General features: G+C 46.8%; 1 protein-coding gene across 1 annotated transcript in view; it reads right to left on the minus strand.

The window, feature by feature from the left end:
* Positions 1 to 13,449, minus strand: part of FRMPD1 (FERM and PDZ domain containing 1) — a 20,058-nt gene extending 6,609 nt beyond the window's left edge. The window contains 9 exon segments of the mRNA XM_010155307.1: positions 815 to 951; positions 1,291 to 1,410; positions 2,528 to 2,653; positions 4,952 to 5,047; positions 7,543 to 7,650; positions 10,107 to 10,152; positions 10,522 to 10,624; positions 12,424 to 12,581; positions 13,349 to 13,449. Of these exon segments, the coding sequence (XP_010153609.1) occupies positions 815 to 951; positions 1,291 to 1,410; positions 2,528 to 2,653; positions 4,952 to 5,047; positions 7,543 to 7,650; positions 10,107 to 10,152; positions 10,522 to 10,624; positions 12,424 to 12,581; positions 13,349 to 13,449 (995 nt within the window).
* Between the last annotated feature and the right edge of the window lie 1,540 nt (positions 13,450 to 14,989).

Below are 14,989 nucleotides of genomic sequence, written 5' to 3' on the forward strand. Positions count from 1 at the left end.
CCTACACTCAAAAATGTGGGCTATCTGTTCTGCTGAAGAGTTTACTCATCCCAAGCATTAAATATCCAGGAAGAAAGAATGCTGCAGTCATCTGTAGTTGCTTCTCAGTCTCCACTAACTGCACATGGTTGGGTATGTCTGGCTGTGTGCAAGGAATCAGTGGTGCTTGCACAGGCTGGCAGAGGCTCAATGGTGCAGTTACAACAAAAGTGTCTGTTATTAAATGATGGGCAATCACAGGTTTTTAAAGCAAAGTTGTTCCTTGGGGCTAGTGTGGTCTAACCGCACTGGCAAGCGGCACAGCACACCTGCTGCTTGTGGAAGCATTTTTCAGTATTTCCTTACAGATCCCATCACTTCACAGAACCTATAAATTACACTGAACTTGGATATTTCTGATACAGTTCTGGTGGATGAAGAGATGTGAAGTACTGGCTGTGCAAAGTTTTTTTTATTATCCTCACTCTTAACTACAGCATACAAGTGTTAGTATACTGCCAGGAGCAGCCTAGGTAACCGTAACTACATGAGAGATTTGCAATTTCATGTCCCTGCTGTAGCCACAGATCAGAACGTCCCTCTGCGTAGGGACTTGCCCATGTTACACTGTCCGTATTATTCAAGCAGCTGAGCAGGTTAAAGACAGGAAGCCTCCTTGCCCTAAAATGACTGGTGCCACTAAGACACTGAAGTCACTCTGGGTCAGTCTTCTATCCAGAGCTAAACACTGGGCAAACATAGAGCTGATGCCACTTCTAGTTGGCTCCTTTCACTAGGCATAGTCATAACATAACACAGAAATTAGGGAACTTACTCAATGTATTTCAAGGACACTTTCTGTGGCCGAGCACAAGCATAGATCCTCTCCTGTATGAGCAGAGCAGCCAGACGTAATGCCACACTGCATTTCATTTCCAGAGCAAATCTTTCCTGAAGCACGTCACTACAGCTCTGGAACAAACAGCACTGGGTTAGCATAAGGAGCGATCAAGAGAAAGTTGGGTAAAACCTGTGATATGACTACTGTGCATCAAATAAAGTGAGCCACCCAGCTTGTTCAATCTCAATCTCATTCTGTTAAAAAGCCAAACATGTAAGTTGACTCAAGAATTTAAGGCAAGATGAATGCAAGTTCTGGCAGTCCAAGTTCTGGCAAGAGGATAACCTGTTCTTAACTGCTCTGCATTTCACATTCACACAACTGGACTGGCCTGAAGCATGCTTTGTTTTAAAGCAGCAATGAAAACTGGTTGAGAAGAGATCCTGAAATATGGAATGCCTCGATTTCACCTGCAGGTAGAGATACTCGAAGGCAACTGGGTCTTCCTGCAGGAGGTTTAAGGGATCCTTTGGGACAAAGCAAACTCTGAAGAGGCACCGGTAGTCACGAGATTCTCTTTTCTGGACCACCTGCAACACACAAATAGCATCATGCCACAACTACACAACTCCTTCCCTTCATAAATGCATAGTAAGCCTCTGGCTTGTATGAGCTCAGAGAAATCATTTAAAGCTACTGGCAAGCAGGATGGCTGCAGATTAGCCACTGTCCTTAGCAAATACAAGGAGACACTGCTTGTAATTTTATCTTTGACTCTTCTTCTCATTTTTGCTTCTCTCTGTGGTAGCTTGGAAGTCCTTTGACAGCAAAACTTCATTAAATATCCATTGATCTAGCAGACTTGCAATATAACCAGCACAGAGGTTTCAAGGCCATCTGATAATTACAGAGGAAGGGACAAGCTTCTCTGCTTTAAAGTGCAGTCATAAGATACAGCAGCCCTAAATAGACACTTGGATCATCTTCATAATGTCAACACAGTGTTAAGACCCCTGGGTTACACATTTGCCTATTTTATTCTAGGCAAGTCCCATACAGGCTCAACAACTGAAACAAAGCAGAAATTCATAGGCACATGTGCCCATTAGTTAGAAAGTATTAGCTACAGAACCCCTCTGCATCACAGTGAACAACCACCCAACAAAGTCAATGGCATGAAGATGAGACTCCCAACAAGGCACATTCTCACAAATGAGAGTAGCCAAAAATTACTAGCAGAGCAACAGAATTACAGAGCTAACCATCTGTTCGCAGGACACAAACTTTGGATTTAGAATTTAAACCAAGTGGCACCTGGCTGGGTTAATTCTGACTGGGGAATTGTAAATAGCTGGGTACATAGCATTTTGTCTCAAATAGTCCCCTGTAGATGCATCTATCTGACAGGTAGCACAAAAGCATGTTCATCCCTGACTGCTCCAAATGGTCCAAGCAATACCAGCCCATGGGTATTGCTTTGTGGGTTCTCTAAATGGAGACACTTCTGAAAGCACCATTCCTCCAGGGTCTGTGGTTAATGCAGTGCTAACACATGCCTCAGGCAGAGAGATGTGCTGTACGGGGCCAGGCTCGCTCCCTCTTGTGACATCTGCAGAGCTCAACTTCCTCTGCACCTCACTGACAATTCATTGGTGCTGGTGCTCACCCCCAGCATGGCTGCAGGGGCTTGCAAGGGAGTCCCCTCACCTGTGCAATGAGCTCCTCCTCATGCAGCAAGTGGATCTTTGCCATGTTGTACTGCTCCTCCAGAGTGAGGGCAAAGTGCACAATGCTCCGGATGGAGAGCTTCTCTTTCAAGGTGAGAACAATGTCCTGGGAAGGGAAGGCACACAGGTAGTCAAATGGAATTTAGGCATGGTTGCTGAGCACTGCTAGCACACTGCATGGATGTGGATGATTCTAGCCTGCTGCTAGCAGCCATGCGGGACTGCACTGAAAGGGCTGTGGCCAGACACAAAATTCTCCGCAGCCAAGAACATGCTTGGTGCTGCAACGCAGTGTGGAATTTTTAGTGCTGCTTCACAGGAAAGCAGTGCCTTTCTCTCTTCACAGACAGCTCCTGAACACAGTGACCTAGACAAACCACAGAGGCACCAAGGTCAGAGAAAGCCTGCAAGTTCAACAGAAGTGGAGGTGCGAGAGACCTTTCTGGGACAACAAGCAGAAGCTTGGTATAACGGGCATGAAATCCATTTCCGAGAGTTGCATGCCTTGGTTTACTTTATGCTGAAAGTTTTGGCCTTACATTTTATAATTTGGTGGTGCTGAGCGCTTTGTCACCCCTGATCCAAATGTTTCTGTTAACCATTCTAGCTTTCTAGAATGACACTTGCTCAAGAAACTACAAAGAGTTGGTGGAAAACACTTCTCCCCACCAATAAAGAAGAATTTGAGAGCACCGCTGTAAAAATCTTACCAAATTTGACTGAAACTGGTGTTTCAGTTTTATGGAGAATTCTGCTGGAATGCTAAATGTCATGGAAATAACTAGGTTTATTTTTGGTAAAGAGAAAATTACATAAGGCTTGACTGAGTACAAACGGAAAGAGAACTCCTCTGACTCAAGCTTCTTGAGGTAAGCATATATGTTTGACTCATCTCTGTTGTAAGCAAGGAGCTCTCAAACAGCAGAGGAACTTTGGAAAACAATTAGCTTAGGAAGCATTTTACCCATTTGAGTATATCTGTGAGGATGCTGGTGAAGACTGCACTCAACTCCTGAGGCTTGACTGAGTACAAACGGAAAGAGAACTCCTCTGACTCAAGCTTCTTGAGGTAAGCATATATGTTTGACTCATCTCTGTTGTAAGCAAGGAGCTCTCAAACAGCAGAGGAACTTTGGAAAACAATTAGCTTAGGAAGCATTTTACCCATTTGAGTATATCTGTGAGGATGCTGGTGAAGACTGCACTCAACTCCTGTCAAAGTACAGAAGAGCTAATCCATCTTTTAGAAACTAATCCCCTGTAGGTGGGCATTCAAATCTCTCCAGCTCATCTCCTTTTTCCTTCCTAGCTCCTTGCTTTATTTCCTTATTTTCTTTTCCTCTGCCCTGCAGAGAAAAAGACTCACCAGACTTGCAGAAACTTACTTGGATGAGAGACCACAACCGTTCTGTGAAGGTTGGATGAACAAGACAATAAAGTCCTTTTTAAGGGTTTTCAGTGCATTATAAATACAGTCTCCTTGCTTTCCCCCTTAATATTCTTTCAGCCTAGTAATTCCAGAATGTTTATCCATCATGCATCTTTTCCACAGTAACTGCACTGCCGCAGGCATCATATATCCTTTAAAGAAATTATGACCTCCAGTCACTACGCACAGGCAAATCTTATTAACTCCAACATAAACACTGAGCAACTCTGAAGATCGAGACAGAGAAACCTGAAGTTTGCAAGCCTATGTCTAAACACGGCAATTATGGAAAGAGCTAGATAATGGCTCTGAAGAACAGCACCTTGTATTTTGAAGAGAACAATGGTAACTTGTTGATAATGCCTCCAAGCACAAGTGATCCTACAGAAGTGCTACTGCTTTCCGATCTCAAGGGGTTGATCAGTTTTCATGTCTTCACAGGGAAACATTTTCACCAGTGCAGAACATGACAGGCACTTTAAGTAACAACTGGTACAACTGCACCTGCTGAGTTCACGTAATATCCACACCTGCACTCCACTGTCCAGGTCCCAAGCTAGGAGACTTGTGTTCCCTCTCAGAAATGCACATTGTCACGTATTAAACAACCTCCTCTGTATTCTACCATGTGGTTTCCCAGGAAAGTAACATTTGTGAGGACAGCTGCTGACTTGCCAGTCCCTCCCCAACCTGTTCTCTTGCACAACTTCAATCACATTTCACAAAACTGTAATGGTCTCATAGCCAAGTTCCTGCAAGTTATGTGAATACTGGTTGCTGAGAAGAAAACAAAGGTGAAGCAAAGCAACGTCTGCTCTGCAGAAGAGTCAAGGAAAATCCAACATGCTCAGCATCAGTCAGCAATCCAGCTCCCACTTGCTGGCCAATACAACCAAGAGGTTGCAAATTCCACTGCACGCACCTTTGCTACTGAATTGAATTCATGTGGTAAAACAGACAACCAAGCATTGTTACCTTCACAGTAGTGCTTGTCTCAAACCTGAAAGCCTTCGTCTGTCCATTTTCCAAGTATACCTTGAGAACGTTGGGCATACAAAGAAGAGAATTCCCCTGCAGAACAAAAGCAACACACTTGGATGTTACACTTGCAGGCAGCAGGCTGGTCTGTCTAACACAGCATATCCTGGTACAAATTAAAATCCTTCTCTGCTTTTGCAGTCTTCTGGTTTTGCTTCTGGCACAGAACAAGGGAACGAGAGCATGAACACATGCCCTTACCATAAAACTCCATCCAGTACAACAGTTGCATATAGCCTAAATATGCCCACTGCATAGAAAGATCTGCCTTACCATAAAACTCCATCCAGTGCAACAGTTGCATATAGCCTAAATATGCCCACTGCATAGAAAGATCTGGCAGATGCTGAAAGCTCATTACCAGGTAAGCAGCAATGTATGCTGGAAAAGACAACTTCTTACCAGGTACCAGGCAGCACTAACCCCTGCACTGACACTTTACCACTGGCAGCAGCCATGACTTCAAGAGATACCCAAACTCTTCACCCTACTACAAACACCCAAATAAATTTCTAACCTTTATGTTCTCATTAAATGAATGGCAAACTATATATTATTTCCCTCCTTTGTACTTCCAAAGGTATGATCAACTTAGCTCAGCAGAATATTGGTGGGGGCTTTGTAGGCAGTGCAGTGCACAGCGTCCCCTCCAAAGTGCCTTCTGCAGAGCGCTTGAGACCTCCCTTGCAATCAGTAAGTGAATGGCACAGACCTGTGATCTCCATGTCAACACCAGTGCCCAACCTCTAGCTGAAACAGCTCCATGGAAGCTCCCAAGCAGATACCAGTGTGAACCAGTGTGAACCTCAAGCTATAAGACAACGCAGAGACTGCTGCAATTTCCGGTTTGGCTGTATCCCATGACCAGTCTTGCTCAATGCCTCTCAGTCATCTCTGCCTGGGACTACTTCCAGAGTACATCCTCCTATTCAGTCTTGTGAGCTCTGTGGCCTTGTGTCATGTCTCCCAACCTTATGAGGATCCAGTACCTGGTTTCTATGTCAAGAAGGGCGGTCCTGACACTGTAATGCTCATGCAGGATCCCAGACAGACATTAACATCTGAGGGTTGTGAACACAGCCCTTGGTAGGGAGAGACAAACCTTGCAGCAGCTCCAGCATATCTGGCAACAACTTGGCAGGAACCAAAAGGTCCCAGAGTCTAGAGAGACTTAGAGGCAAATGTGTCAGGAGTCACACCTGAGTCTGTTCAGCTCTGAATCACAGGTCAGAGAAGGAGAAGGAGTCCTGACATGCCTGAAGTCAGGCACAGATGGCAAAGCATTCACACTGTGCCTGTCTAATAGGCTGGTGACATCCATAGTATCTTTGGCTGCACCTCTGCCCTGGTGCAGGGGGAGACGAGAAAATGCCTGCCACAGGGAAGGATCTGCCTGAGCTGGGTCAGGAGAGCTCCCTACCATCCAAGATGGGAAAAAAGAGACAGCCTAGAAGAGAAGAAGAAAACCGTAGTGGCTGGTTCATCGTCACTGTGAAGTGCAAAGATGCAAGATTTGGTCAGACCTGAGTAAGTGACCAGCACTAATGAGTAGGGGATGGGAGTGGGGGATTTGGACCACTGAAACTTTTCATTTCAAAGGGAAAAAGGAGAACTCAAGAATTAAAGACTCCCAACTGACTCCAGTCCATCCCAACTACATTGAGCTTCCTAAGTTACACAGAAAAAAGAAATTAAAAATTTAAGAGCTGTTCTCACTTCAGGGAAACTACAAATGTTATCACTGATTTTTCTTCTCTATTTTCCTTATCTACCCAGCTCATTCATTACCAGGGTTAGAAACCCCATAATCAATTTGAGGCATTCCTCCAGTGAGCTGTGATCTTGTTTCACATAAGAACAGATTGGTTTGTCTCTTTACAGACAGCCTGTTATGGAGGCAGCTGTGCATGCTCTGTGGAAACCCTCTGCAAGGATATGAAACACAACAAGCTGTCATTCTTTTCAGCTAGAGAATGCATGTCGAATTTAATAGCAAAGCAAAGTCACCAGTACAAAATGCTCTGAACACACCACCACATGACCACTGCTGAAGGCCAAGAAGAGATACTCCACATCCTCTGGGAGCAAATAAACCTGGCATGGACAGTAGGATTCACCTCATCCTCAGGGTGAGAATATGTCATGCCCAAACTTTACTCTAGGTTTACTATGGAGTGATTAGCACCTCAAGAGATGACTACTACATGCCACAGCTGTGTCATGCTGGTTTAAAGTTTACCTGAAGGTAAAATGACTAAAGTACTACATGCAGGCATTTTCCATTTGTCTAAGTAACCAAATCAAAGATAAAACCCTCTGGAAAAGCCAGCCCTTCTCCCTGACCACCAGTGACCTTGGAAGCAATGTGGGACCAGATGCCTGGATGCATATCCAAAGCACAGTGAGAGTGCAGCCCCTCAGTAGGTCCTGGCCACATTAACCCAGCCCAGCATCTGTCTGCACGAGTGACCCATTTCTTCCCAACGCGCAGTGCCCACAATACCTGGCTGCAGCCATGCCCCACTGACCTGTGTGCTTCCATTCACCAGAACTTCCTCTGCAAACCGTACTTTCACAGGATTTGTTTTTAGCCTTTCCCTCTTCTCTGCAGTAAGAAATGATGACTTAGGCCCACCCTGAAAAAATAACAGCGCTTGGTTGGCAGCCCAGTTCATTGCAGGTATGTATGAGAGACAGAGGCCCACAGTACAGGCAGGGCTGCGATCACAACCCATGCTGAAGCTGCTCACACCACACTTAAAGGAACATGTGCTGTTAGGAGTTCTCAGCCTCCAGGCTTGCCACAGGCCTTTTTGACCGGTCTGGGCCACTACTGCTTTCTGAACCCAAACCCAGACATGCAACACATGCTGTACACATTCCTAATTTCACTGCACAATGACCACTTACTGTGTTTAGGCATCTCCCCAACCCCTGCAAGAAGTCAGGATCCTGCAGAATGACTGTTAAACTACCAACACCTGGCTTGTAGGGGGGATACAAAATACCATAAACCAGCACATACAGAGTGCCTTGCAGTGGAAACACCCCCCAATGTCAGCATAACACAAGAACATAGCCATGTGTACAGTACTTCCCAGCTCAGCTGGCGTTTCTAGAGTATACTCTCATACTGCAACTGTCCTAGGCTAAAAAGCCAACTTGACTTCATTGCACAGTTGCCACACAACCATGCTTTCACCATGACAGAGGCCTACCAAACTCACAAGACACCACACAAGCTCAGGAACCACTGAATTCTTGTGCAGAAACATCCTGCTCTTGTAAAGCTCCCTAGAAAGAACAGCAGTATCCCTCAGTATCCTCCCAGACAACTTCAAGTTCAAGCAATTCCTACACTCTTCTTAGAGGCGCAGAGGCTGCCCAACCTGCCACAGCCACATCTTGCCCTGAGGCCATCTGGCTAGGACAGAGGAAGGGAGGCAGGCAGGAGTCTCTGCACCCAGTTAGCAAGCCCTTCCAGAGTCTGCCGGACTGTGCGAAGCATCACACCCCACAGCTGCCCTGAGGAGGGCCAAGGCCTCCCACATCCCTTCTGGTGCAGGCAGAGCAGCCCCGGCAGAGGGTCTGGTATCCGTCGATGGGAGGCGTTACCTCTCAGCTCTAAGCACAACTGCTTTCAGAGTGGGGAAAGAGTCAACCCCAAACCCAAGAGAAGCCTCGGCTGTATTTGAAGGTGTCCTTAAAAGTAACCTGCAAAGCAAAAAACAAAAATGGGTTTGTGCCCCATTTGCTTCTCAACAATGCATGAAGGCCTGTGAACGGTGTTCCAAATCCTCTTCTCCCAAAAACCATTGCATTGTCTCCTTCCGGCAGACATTCAAGTCTGGTATAACTAAGTCTCACTTTTCCCTTGACCTCCAGAGCCAAATGAAGCCCTGGTAAGACTGCCAGCCAATGTACCAGGCAAAGGAGATCAGATTAACAGAAGAGGGGAGCCACTGTTCAGTGGGTTTGTTTGACATTTTTCTGGTTACTTCAGCTTTGTGTACATCCACTGAATGGCAACACCTGGGAAGCTTTGGGTAGGAAAAATGTTTAAGAGGTCTTCCCTTTATCGAATGGACAAGAAACCTCATGACCTTAAGCCTGAGAGCTCCAGTAATTCTTCATAAGGAATCATCATTCTTGTTTCTAAGAACAAATAAAAATAATAATAAACAAACAAACAAAACACACCCTCCAAACAAAAAAAACCACCCACATTCCCACAATTCTTTCCAGGGTGGGGTGAGGGGGTAATCCCCCTCAGGCCACTTTCTTACATCACAAGAAGACAAAAAGCACAAAAACCCAGTTTTGTCCTTATTTTGCAGCTCAGCTTTTACACACACTGTAATCCATGTGTATAAACACATCACGTCAGCACTGCATGCCTTCTTGGGAATTTTATGCTACAGAAATGGTCAACCAGCACCAAAGTTTTGTACTAAAACTTTGCTCCTGTTCCCAAAGCATGATGCACACCCAGGTCCCAGCCCTGAACCAGACAGAACATGGAGAAAAAGGAGTATTTTTTTCCAGCACTCAGAAAGGAATGCCTCGAGAGCTTCCAAGAAGCACCTAGAGCAGATGCATGGCCTACAGCCTTGGCACCCGCCTTTCATGTCTGGAGCATCCCCATGGCACAGACAGCTCCAACACATAGGGAAGCATTCCAGACTGTTCTTGTGGGGCTGGCCACAGCTTGCTGAGGAGACTTACTCACATCCCAGCCACTGTGGCCTTCTGGACCCTGTGGAGCCTGCTGGGCCCTCACAGCTCCTGATGGAGCCTCTAGCTCCAGGAAGCATGGGCTAAAAACCACTCAGTGAGCCTCTCCATGTACCAGGCTCTGCAAGCCACCCTGGCCTCGGCAGTGTGAGAAGTTACCACTGATTCTCCCCCAAAATCTCCACAAAGGGTGTGCCTGAAAGAAGACCTGCACAGCTCCCTCACAGCTTTGGCTGGACCCTTGCGTCCCATGTGCCAGCCCAATTGCCCCCCCTTCCCTGCCGGCCACACGGCCGGCCATGGCTGTCCGGGGCAGTGCTGCTGGGATTACTGAGAGTGCTGAAGAAAGGCCATTTACCGACATGCAGCGCAGGATGGTTAGGAGGAGTTCGTCGCCGGCCTCCCTGTAACAGAGACATGCAGTCAGCCAGGGTCAGCAGCTGCCTGCGCCTTCTTCCCCCATGTTGTGCAGACAGTACCAGCGAGGCTCTCTCATGAGGGAATGCTCTCAGCCAGGTAAGGCACAGCCCACTGAGCCCTGCCAAGGCAGAGGAGAGCAGAGAACTCTTATCTCCTGGGCTGCTGTGCCCATCAGCTGCAGGTCTAGCTTGTCCCTGAGGGGCAGATCCCCACAGAGCACAGCACCCCGAGGTCCTACATGCTGAGGCCAGCCCCACGCAACCATGCACCTCTGCAACCCTCAATGAGACCCAGTCCCCACATCTATCCTCAACCCTCTGCCACCTTGTCCCCCAGGCCATGCAGGCCCACACCTGATTATGTCCGCTGCTCGTTCAACAGACAGATCATCCACTGCGGTGGAGTTTATCAGGAGGAGCTGGTCGCCTGGCTGCAGCTTCCCGTCAGCGGTGCTCCCTGTGGGCAACCGGCACACCGTTAGTCATGGTAGCCCCACACTGGCAGACCTCCTCACTACAAGCTTCTTCCCACCCAGCACTCACTTGCCTCAGCAACTGCCTCTGAGAGGCAAAATAAAAAAGGGCCAAAGGATGTTGGGCCCTGAGGCCACCTGGTTTACCACTTCCCATGTCCATGTCTCCTCGCCCAGGCTGTCTTCTGGCCCCACAAGCTGCCCCTGCACCACAGAAAATCACTCTTGTGCATGTCTTTTCCATCATTACAAGCCACCATACAGTGCTCAGCCATCACCTGCCTGGGGTGCAGCAGGAGGGATCACTGGCTCATAGGAAACCACAGGAGGACTGAAGGGGAGCAGCCCTGCCTTGCTCTTGACCTGCCTGCGAGACCTTGGCCTGCAGAGGCCTCTGGGGGCCTAAGCAGCTGCCGCAGCACCATGGTCCATCTCTACAGGGTCTGCACCCTGGCCGGACCCTGCTTGTTACCATGGCCCCAGCAGCTGACCATATATAGCACACATGGCATGCCACATCCACACCAAGGTGCCACAGCAGTCCCAGGAGATGTAGGCTGGATTCCCAGAATAGTGACTCCCTTCTGCAACTCAGGGAAACAGGGAGGAAGTCTCCTTAACCATGCTGTCTGCTGGGAGGATGCACAAGGGAAGAGGATGGTTTCTGAGCTCTGCTTTCCAGGAGAGAAGCAGCCACAGGATCCAAGAGGCTAAGGACCCGTCGGACCTCTGGTTTGAGGAGTGTGAATGCAGCCCCTAGCTTCACCACGGCCAGCCTGCTGGCAGAGCCACACTACTGAAATTCTCTGCTAGACAGGTTTGCCCACAAACCCACCTACAACCCACCACCCATGCCTCTGAGAGACCTCAGTGTCAGGTAGCATTCACAAAATGAAAAACATGATCATTTGGGATTAAATACAGGACCTTCAGCCGTGAGCTCCTATACCAAAGGACAAGACTTAAAAGGACAGGTTTCTTTGTGCCTCAGTTTTAATAAAATGATGATTCTTTCTGATTAGGAAAAAAGAAAAGCATAGCAGAAAACCTGCTTCCCCACTTCTCAGTCCCCAAGACTCCCAGCAAATTTAGCCATGTTTCACATGGGAAGGGGCATAAGGAGAAATTTTCACTCAAAAGCACTATGAAAGGACAGACCTTTACACTAAACATCCCAAAAGCACAAGCACCTGGAGAGGCCATTCCCCCAGGCAGACAGTGGATGCCACAATCTGAAAGGGTGGCCAGAGGCAGAGCTCAGGCGAGCCCTCCAGCCACCATCCCCACAACACCTACCTGCCCAGCTTGGGCAGAGTCTTTCTCTCTCTGTCACACCAACAGGTAAAAAGCAGGCATTTGTGAGTAACCATTGAAAAAATAAAAGGTAAACAAAACACAGACCCCCAGTTTCTGTTTTAAAACTCCCAACTCACCTTAAAAGCAGGGTTATATCCCCCCCTTTTATAACTGGAAGAGTTGATCTGCTTGACTTCAGCGGAATTTCACTCAGGATGCCTGTAACTAGCAGTGATCCTCTCCATGTTACGGGGTTGTAAGCCCAAAGAGCATTTTGAACAACAGATCACTATGATCACTGCAGAATAAGAACTCTAAGATTGGATTAAATTCTTCCTCTGCATTTCAAATAAACATCAGAGGAACCCTACTTTGAAGCAGCCCTTTGCATCCCTGGAGGTCAGTTGTGTCCAAGGATTAGAGGTGTAGCTGGAACAGTTCAGGCTTCTCACACCTGTGGTTGTAGGGAGACAGAAACTCTGCTTACCTGCAGTGACAGATGCAATCGTTAGAGGAAGGTTTGGACAAATCTCAAAGCCGTACTGATGGAGGACCAAATCTTTGTATACTGTGACAGTAAGTTTGACACGGCTGGCAGGCTGGCCACTGCCATGAGTGGTGCTGTCTGTCACAGACACTCTGCTCCTGCAAGACAAGAATATAGTGTTTAATTAAGACATAGTCAGAAGGCAGTTTATCCAAGGGGCATAGATACACACATCCCACAGACTGCACCCATACACAGGGAGGCCAGCACTTCTCTTGGTACCCATGGGTGGCTCTGCACTGTGCAGACCAGCAGTGATCCCCCAGGCTCCACAGAAAGCTGAAGACATCAGAGAAGTGGTACCAGCTGGTAACCCCAGCCCAGTGGTCACATGAAGGGAGAACTCCAGGTGTGCCCAGAGAAAGTTCTCACCTCCACAGATCACAGCAACATCTTTACCCAGCAAGACAGTAAGAGAATTAACAGCTCTCTGCTTCTGCCAGGATCCGGTACAGCTTAATTTTGATTCACAGATGTTAGGAAAGTAAAGCAACTGTGGACCAAGATCCTTTGTAAATGCAACCCAGTCTTGCCCTAAAAACAGGCCAATGGCAAGACACAGAGAGAAGTACAACCCCATCTTCAATAAAAGTACATTTCACATTGAGCAGTATTATATTTCTGCAGATGTGGCTCACAAAAGCATAATGGGTAAAAACAGGAACATGTGTCTGTGGAAACCAAGGGGGATGCTTAAAACCACTGTTTTATCTGGAGACTACTGTAAGCATATTTCTGAAGAACAACTGAAAGAATGAGGAAGATCTGCAACCTGTGACTGTCCCTATTTGTTGGTAACAAGCTTGTGCTGTCTCTGATGAAAGATGATCAACAGATATTCCTTTCACAAAAAAAAAATGTTTACCTGGATGCACCATCCCCAGAGCGATGAAGCCATTTTGCTACCATTTGCTCTATTCTACATGCTTTGCGTGTCTGGATTAAGTTAGTCTCCAAATCTTCCATTTACCTGAGAGGGACAGCAATCACAAGAAAACAGAATGATAAAAGATTGAGGAAATCTCCTACACAGTGTTCAGACCTACCAAAACCAACTCACAACTCTAGAGTAATAAAGAGATCCATTGGCATCTTGGGAAGACCATGTGCTTTAACAGAGGACATTAACATCTTTAACACTTACTATGATTCTTTGTGTCCATTCAGTCTCCCCTGCCTGGTGCTTCTGATTACTCCATGTTGGTGGTCATAGTGCATGAGCTCCTCATGGCAGAGAATAACCCAGTAACCTTTATATTCCTTTTTCATGGTTTCTGGATCCAGTGATCTGTTTTCTCAACAAGAGAAAACGGCTATACCCAGCCACAGGAAAGCCCTTCTCTATTTTAATCTGGGATCTCTGAACAGTAAGTTTGGTGACACCCGCCTGTACACTGGTCCAAACTACACACTGTTCTTCCACTGAACATCGTTTCAGGGACACGCACACAGCCTTCTGCTTCAGTGGATCAAACACTTCAGGGTATGACAGTGAGGTTTACAGCCAACTCCCGGCTGCCTTGTGAGACCTGGTGTATTTCCTCCCTGTGACAGATTTCCTCTCAGATTAATACAGCCACAGAAATTCTACAGAGAGCAGTAATGAAGCAAAAAACGGCGTGGCCAGTGCAAGCTGCTGCACACTGCTGTTTGCACTAGCAGAAGCAGTCTCTAAGCCAAGGTTGTGAGCTCCAATTTGTCTCTGATAAAACTGGTTCAGTGTGCTGATATCTACCTGTCCTGTAGCTCTGCAAACACATGTGCTTCCAGAGATGAGTAATGTGAGTGGCTCATCCTGGATCTTCCATTTAAAAGCTCTAGTTCAGCAATATGGAAATGGTAACTCACCCAACCTGCTCCTTGTGCATGTACCCTCTGCTGCTGATAGGGTGTTTTTAGTCCTACTGAACAACTGTGGCATTAGAAGGGTTTGTCAGATCTGGTTAATTCATTGTGACTTTAATACACCTAAAACATTCCTTCCTTTGAAGATACAAAGGCTAGGTCAGCTTCCAGACCCAAACTGAACCTGATGGTCCATGATTCCTTCATCAAACCAGATAATTTGCCACTTTAACATTGTACCTTCCAAGACACAGAAAGCCTGTAGACACATACCATTTTCATTACTCATTCAAATAGTGGAAAGAACTGTGGGTTGCAAAATGAAAGAGAAAATATGTCTGCATCTATAAGAAGTCATGAGGAATATAAACTCATTGTACTTCAATTGTATTCCTGCAAGAAAACAGAATTATTATAGCCACCTTTCAGACCGTCTTCTGGTCTGCTTGCAAAAGTTGTGTCCCCTGAGCTCCTCTTGTGTCTTCTGCTCAGACAGCAAGTCCTGTACACCAGGGACATTGTTATGCTGGGACAGCGCAAAAGTCAGTGGGCTGCTGGTCCATAGCAGAAGCTCTGCTAGAGCAGAAATATTATTACGTTAACTTCAGAATAACAAAAGAGACAGTTGGAAGCTGATAGAAATGAGGCACAAAACATGTTG

Source organism: Eurypyga helias, unplaced genomic scaffold, assembly GCF_000690775.1.
Source record: "Eurypyga helias isolate BGI_N326 unplaced genomic scaffold, ASM69077v1 scaffold14607, whole genome shotgun sequence".
NCBI classification, from domain to species: domain Eukaryota; kingdom Metazoa; phylum Chordata; class Aves; order Eurypygiformes; family Eurypygidae; genus Eurypyga; species Eurypyga helias.